General features: G+C 39.1%; 1 protein-coding gene across 1 annotated transcript; it reads left to right on the forward strand.

The window, feature by feature from the left end:
* Positions 1 to 341: 341 nt before the first annotated feature.
* LOC140958621 (abscisic-aldehyde oxidase-like) lies at positions 342 to 7207 on the forward strand. The gene is made up of 10 exons (XM_073416141.1): positions 342 to 632; positions 1749 to 3440; positions 3603 to 3862; positions 3958 to 4167; positions 4517 to 4735; positions 4807 to 5772; positions 5856 to 5951; positions 6051 to 6149; positions 6299 to 6488; positions 6764 to 7207. The coding sequence occupies exons 1-10, from the start codon at positions 488 to 490 to the stop codon at positions 6979 to 6981; spliced, it is 4095 nt and encodes a 1364-aa protein (XP_073272242.1). The 5' UTR covers positions 342 to 487; the 3' UTR covers positions 6982 to 7207.

Genomic DNA, 7207 nt, shown 5'->3' on the forward strand with positions numbered 1-7207 from the left:
TGTACACCTTAAGGTAGGAAACGAATTAAGGTTGTGCTAAGTGCTGCTGAAGGAATCTGCGTCTGTAACCATCGGTTGCGATCGTGTGGTTGGACTGTGAGGAGCAGTTCGTAAAATACGGTGGATGTGACCCGGTGGCATTCTGGTCAAAGAGGTAAAAAATTTAATTTATCTTACGGAAACATGATGTGCCATTAATTTAAAAAGAAAAGCAATTTAATTAAATTAAGGATAAAGGGTATTTTGGAAAAATTTTGAAATTTGGGTATTAAAACCAAAAATGAAAAGTTTGAGGTACTGAATCGTAAGTTACCCAAAAACAAATGTCTAGTGGAGCGGAGCAACGCAAAAATATTTATAATCTGTCCATCGGTCAAAAGATTCTCCCTGGCTTTACAAGAATTCTGATCGCGAGCAAAGCGACACGCTGCACTTTTCAGAGTGTCTTCTCACCACAAAATTGGAGGATTTGCAAGCTCCACTCGCGATGCCATCACCAGAAGACGGTTCTCTGGTTTTCACTGTCAACGGAGAGAGATTTGAGGTCCCTGAAATCGATCCTTCCACTACTTTGCTCGAGTTTTTGCGCTCAAGAACCCGTTTTAAAAGTGTCAAGCTTGGCTGCGGTGAAGGTGTGCATCTTCCTCTCGTACGTCTATGTTTTTTTTGGATTCATGGTTCTTTTACCGCTTATTCTTATGGAGCTAGTACTTTTTAGTCAAAGCTTAGTTTTTTTTATTAGAAAGTTTAAGTTTTTGGTGTCTTTAGCAAAACCCAATTGATTCGAAAAGGAATATTTTTGAATGACAACACTATTTGCAAAGTTGTTCATTCTTGACTTGGGTTCTTCCTCTGTTCCTTTCAATCGTGTCATATGGATATGTATTTTCTTGAATGTGTAATATAATAGCATTCACTACTTTTGAATGTTGTTTGGAACCGACCGAATTCATCTCTTTGATTACTTTATATGTGCGTGTATTTATGTTGTTAGATTCGTCATTCAGGGTCCTTTAAATGCTAATTCTTTACACGAGTTCTTATCGAATATTGCTATTTGTGTGCGTTGCTCACGTTCATGGATTCACATGCTTTCTGTGCTACTTCTTGATGTGAGCTACAGTTGCGTGGGCGTCATATGTCGTTTGAATTTATAGATTTAGAAATGCCAGGTTATTGAACTGGATTCTTTTTGTTATGACTGTATTTCGCGGTAATATGAGTAGTGTGTCATTCTTGACAAGAGCTCTCCTGTATCAAGTTTCTGCGTCGTCTATCAACTCTCAGAACGCTGATAACCTCTATTTCTAAGCTTATTTGGATGAATGATTATTCTGTTTTCATGCCTATTCTTCTTTGATCTTTGTTTTCTCAAATCTGGGTGATTTGTCTGAATTTAACTGAATAAGACTATAAGACTTATTTTCACACAAAATGCTAGAGTTAACTGGTTTACTCTTTTAAATGGTCCTTTTTGCGATCAATAGTTAGACTCGATTAATTTAATCAGAATTCTGCAAAATATTTTACTTTTAGTGCAAATGTATGGGAGTTAGAGCTATTTTTGGGTTATTGGTACTTTTGTTTTCTAATCTTTCATTTGCAATTTAGGCCACTTGTTGGCAGGTTTGAGGCGATGAATCTGGGAACAGCCAGTTGGAGTTTGCTTGTAAATCTAATCAACATGATGTTTCACGCTGTTGAAGTTTTTTGCTGTATCTTGACTTTCAATTTGGACCTTTTTCCAGGTGGTTGTGGAGCCTGTGTTGTTGTTCTGTCGAAATATGATCCAATGCTTCAGCAGGTCGAAAGTTTTACTGTGAGTTCATGTCTTACACTTCTTTGCAGCATAAATGGTTGTTCAGTTACTACAAGTGAAGGCATTGGAAATAGTAAAGATGGTTTCCATCCGATCCATCAAAGATTTTCTGGCTTCCATGCATCACAATGTGGCTTTTGCACCCCTGGAATGTGCATGTCACTTTTTTCAGCACTTGTGAATGCTGAAAAGAAGAAACAGTCTCAAGCTCCCCATGGATTTTCCAAGCTGACAGTTTCTGAGGCGGAAAAGGCTATAACAGGAAACCTCTGTCGATGTACCGGATATCGACCCATTGCCGATGCCTGCAAAAGTTTTGCTACTGATGTAGATTTGGAGGATTTGGGTATTAATTCATTTTGGAAAAGGGGAGAGTCAGAGGAAGTTAAAGTAAGTAGATTACCGCCTTATGATCCAAAGGATCACACATGTTCATATTCAGATTTGAAAGATGGATACAAGTCCTTGAAGCTCTTGAATTCTAAACGATATTCTTGGTTTAGTCCGGTAAGTATTAATGAGCTTCAAGACTTGTTGCACTCTGATTTGGTTAAAGATTGTGGACGGACTAAGCTAGTTGTCGGAAACACTGGTAACGCTTATTATAAGGAAACGGTGGAATATGACAGGTACATTGATCTGAGGTATATCCCAGAGCTTTCAGCAATTAGAAAGGGTAACTCGGGGATTGAACTTGGAGCAGCTTTGTCGATTTCCAAGGTTATAAGTTATTTGAAGCCAGAAAATCACGGCTACCCCATCTCAGATGGAGACCTTGCGTTTATGAACATAGCCAATCTTATGGAAAAAATTGGCACAGGATTCGTTAGGAACTCCGCTAGTTTAGGAGGCAATTTGGTAATGGCACAAAGGAAGTATTTTCCCTCAGATATAGCTACTTTACTTCTCGCAGTGGATTCTAGTGTCAGTCTTCTGACAGGTCAAAAACACGAAAGAATTACAATGGAAGAATTCTTGTATAGGCCACCTCTGGGCATGAACGGAATTCTTATAAGTGTTCATATTCCATTTTTTGAACCAACAAGAGTTAGTGATTCAGTTCAAACTACTTCAAAATTGTCTTTTGAAACGTATCGAGCTGCACCACGGCTTCTTGGAAATGCGTTGCCCTACTTGAATGCTGCATTTTTTGCTGATTTTTCTCAAAATAAAAGTGGCATTTTTTTAAATAAAGTGCGGTTATCTTTTGGTGCTTATGGAACAAGACATGCAATGAGGGCGAGGAAAGTTGAAGAATATCTGGCTGGACAAACACTTACTGAATTTGTTCTCGATGAAGCAGTCAAGTCAATAAAAGCTGCTGTGGTATCTGGAGAGGGCACTGCACATGCTGCTTATAGGTCAAGCCTAGCGGTCGGTTTTCTTTTTGAATTTCTGAATAGCTTAAATATTATTAGTTCTTCTGAATCTTGTGGATCATTTGAGGATTCGAGCAAATCTTTGCTGGGAGGAGCTGCAAATGGTAACAATGATCACAATAATGGTCGGATACAACACCCAGAATTGTTGTCATCTGCAAAACAGGTTGTAGAATCTAGTAAAGATAATTATCCTGTGGGTGAACCAATTAAAAAATTTGGTGCTGCCATCCAAGCTTCTGGTATGTTGTGTCCTTTCCGTTTTTTTTTTGTTCCATTGATTATACAGATTATTGGTTATAGATTTCGTCCAAGATTTAGTCTTTTTCAAAGTCATTTAGTCTGCAATTTGTGAACGATGATGAAATTATCGTCACCCTGATATTTTGTTCATCAATCTATAGGTGAGGCCGTGTTTGTGGATGACATTCCACCACCCCCAGATTGCCTGTATGGAGCATTTATTTACAGCAATAAACCTTTAGTGCGAGTTAAAGGTGTCTCTTTCAAGTCCAACAAACTACCAACTGGGGTTGCTGCTGTCATCTCTGTCAAAGATATACCAAGCAAAGGTGAGAATATAGGGGCTCAATCCCTGTTTGGTACTGAATATTTGTTTGCTGGGGATGTTGCAAGGTGCGCCGGTGACCTGATTGCTTTTGTGGTAATTTCCATTTTTCTTTTATCGCGGTTTTATTTTGTTTCCATGAAGTTGCTGAAATTATACAAGAAATTTCTCTCTTGCAAAATCTTTTCTAGATTGGAGACACCCAAAAGCATGCGAATCTGGCTGCCAAAATGGCTATTGTTGAATACGATACGGAAGGTTTGGATCCTCCCATTTTAACTGTTGAAGAGGCTGTTGAAAGATCAAGTTTTTTTGATGTTCCTTCTTTTTTATACCCGGCAAAGGTTGGTGATTTTTCGAAAGGAATGGCTGAAGCTGATCACAGGATCCTCGCTGCTGAGGTACTGTTTAAGAATATTACCATTACATTTTGTGGACCCTGGTCTGAATTGGACATCAGGCTCAACCATATATGCTTTTTATAAATCTTTGCCTGAAAGATCAACTGATAGGTGTCCGGCCAAACTCCCATCTTTTCGAGATGTTTTAACCACAAAAAATTTCTGTTTAAATAGTCTGTTGTGCTGTGCTGTTTCATGTGCTTTCACGAATCCCAATTAAAATTTTTTTTTGAACCAGAGTAATGACTTTATGGAGTAATTGTCTTCTAGTTCCAATATGTTATTATTTATAAACGGCTGCAAGATAGTTTAACTCATAATTTCTTTATTTGCCTTTTGGGATGTCTAGATCAAACTTGGTTCACAATACTACTTTTATATGGAAACGCAATCCGCGTTAGCAATTCCTGATGAAGACAACTGCATGGTGGTTTATTCTTCAATTCAGTGCCCCGAGTTTGCACATATTGTAATTGCAAAATGTCTCGGTATACCAGAGCATAATGTCCGTGTTATTACAAGACGAGTAGGCGGAGGTTTTGGGGGAAAGGCGCTAAAAGCAATTCCCGTAAGATTAATGAACATTATAATATTTCTTCTTTTAGTCAACACACTTTTTCATGGTGGATTGCTTTCCAGGTTGCTACGGCATGCGCACTTGCTGCTCATACATTGCGCCGTCCAGTCAAAACATATCTAGATCGAAAGACAGATATGATTATTGCAGGAGGAAGACATCCTATAAAGATAACATACGATGTAGGATATAAATCAGATGGAAAGATCACAGCTCTGCACCTTGACATACTGATAAATGCAGGGATAAAAACTGATATAAGCCCTGTAATGCCAAACAACATAACGGGCGCGCTTAAAAAGTATGATTGGGGAGCATTATCATTTAATTTTAAAGTGTGCAAGACAAACCACTCTAGCAAATCTGCTATGCGGGCGCCTGGGGAGGTGCAGGGATCTTATATTGCCGAAGCTATCATAGAGCATGTAGCATCATCGTTGTCAATGGAACCAGATTTAGTCAGGAATAAAAATCTTCATACATACGAAAGCCTTAAGTTATTTTACGGGGACGCAGCTGGGGACTTGGTGGAGTATACTTTACCTTCTATATGGGATAAGGTGGCAACATCATCAAGATTTCTCGAAAGGATTGAGAACATAGAACTGTTTAATCACAGCAATATGTGGCGTAAAAGAGGTATTTCTCGTGTACCGGTTGTGAATGAAGTTCTTGTAAGAGGAGCTCCAGGGAAAGTAAGTATTCTTTGGGACGGATCAATTGTTGTAGAAGTTGGAGGCATAGAACTAGGCCAGGGGCTTTGGACAAAGGTGAAACAAGTAACTGCTTATGCACTTAGTTCCATACAATGTGAGGGAACTGAAGACTTAGTCGAGAGAATACGAGTTGTACAATCTGACACTCTTAGCTTGGTGCAAGGAGGTTTTACGGCTGGTAGCACTACGTCGGAATCGAGCTGTGCAGCAGTTAAACTATGCTGTGATGTCTTGGTCGAGAGACTCGCCCCACTTAAGAAAACTTTACAAGACCAAATGGGGTCTGTGAAATGGGATGCTCTTATTCTTCAGGTTTGTAAGTTTGATCAGCAAAACGCTTATAAAACTAAGCCATTGGATATTCTTGATTAGATTGTTTTTCTTTCCGTGTGCAGGCACATTACCAATCTGTACACTTGGCAGCAAACTCATTCTTCGTCCCTGATTCGAGTTCTGTAAAATACTTGACTCACGGTGCAGCTGTGAGTGAGGTAAATTTGCCTCCTTTGGACCCATCTTGTTCCACCATAGAATCTACTCTTTCAACCAACAGCCAATGAATAACAAGTAAGAATCCCTTGATATTGCAGGTAGAGATAAATATCCTGACAGGAGGAACAACGATATTGAGGTCAGATATTGTTTACGATTGTGGCCAGAGCATGAACCCAGCTGTGGATTTGGGACAGGTTTATACTTTCAAAATCTTGCAATAAATTTATATTATTACAGTTGCAATGTTCAGGATTCTATAGTCCATCATCATTTGCTGATCTTTACATGTAATTAACGCATGCACATATGCATGTCCTCCTCCTCTTGTATCTGTACTCGACAGATTGAAGGTGCATTTGTCCAAGGACTTGGATTTTTCATGCTTGAAGAATACCTTGTCAATGAAAATGGATTGGTGGTTGCAGACAGCACATGGACATACAAGATTCCAACAATCGACACCATACCTAAACAGTTCAATGTCGAGGTGCTTAACACCGGACATAACCAAAAACGTGTTCTCTCGTCAAAGGGTAAGTTTATTGCTTGTAAGTTTCTTGCTTAAGTCAAAACGATGATTTGTCACTAGCGGAGAGAAGGCAAAACCTTTTCTTAAGAAATTACACATGAGATGATCAATGAGGCGACCTAACGTGGAGAGATGGGAAAATATCGCTGTTTGTTTGATTTTGTGAATTGCGTGAAAGTATGATCCTAAAAAATTACGGGGCCAATTCTTCTAGGAAATGTAAGCCAGGAAACAATATGGAGATTTAGACCTGTCATTTGTCATAAAATCTTGTTGCAGCTTGTGGTGAGCCCCCGCTGGTGCTAGCAGCATCAGTTCACTGCGCTACGAGGGCAGCCATTAAAGAAGCTCGGAAACAACTCAAATCTTGGGGAGCAGTCGAGGGGATTGATACAACTTTCGTGCTAGATGTCCCCGCGACCATGCCTACTGTCAAGAGACTTTGTGGCTTGGATACAGTTGAAACTTACCTCAAGTACTTGCGATCGCGTGGCTAAATTCGAGGCATCATTTCAACCTTTCAAGAATTAAACTCAATTATACAGTTAAGCAGTGTAAATGTTGTTGAATTCCTTGTAGACAGTAGGATCCAGGTTTTCTTCTTCGGGCTGAATTTTATGCGATACAGATAAAAAAAAAAAAAATCAATGTGTCAAAATATGTATATTATATCGATTTTTTAGTATCATAATTTTAGGAATGACAATAAATCGAGTTTAAACC

Source organism: Primulina huaijiensis, chromosome 15, assembly GCF_012295235.1.
Source record: "Primulina huaijiensis isolate GDHJ02 chromosome 15, ASM1229523v2, whole genome shotgun sequence".
In the NCBI taxonomy this organism is placed as follows: Eukaryota; Viridiplantae; Streptophyta; class Magnoliopsida; order Lamiales; family Gesneriaceae; genus Primulina; species Primulina huaijiensis.

Excerpts from the sequence above, each read along its gene's own strand:
- LOC140958621 (XM_073416141.1), top strand. The coding sequence starts at position 488 with ATGCCATCACCAGAAGACGGTTCTCTGGTTTTCACTGTCAACGGAGAG. Across the intron at positions 4,736-4,806 it reads AGGCGCTAAAAGCAATTCCC|GTTGCTACGGCATGCGCACT; the intron begins GTAAGATTAATG and ends ATTGCTTTCCAG. Across the intron at positions 6,489-6,763 it reads ACGTGTTCTCTCGTCAAAGG|CTTGTGGTGAGCCCCCGCTG; the intron begins GTAAGTTTATTG and ends ATCTTGTTGCAG.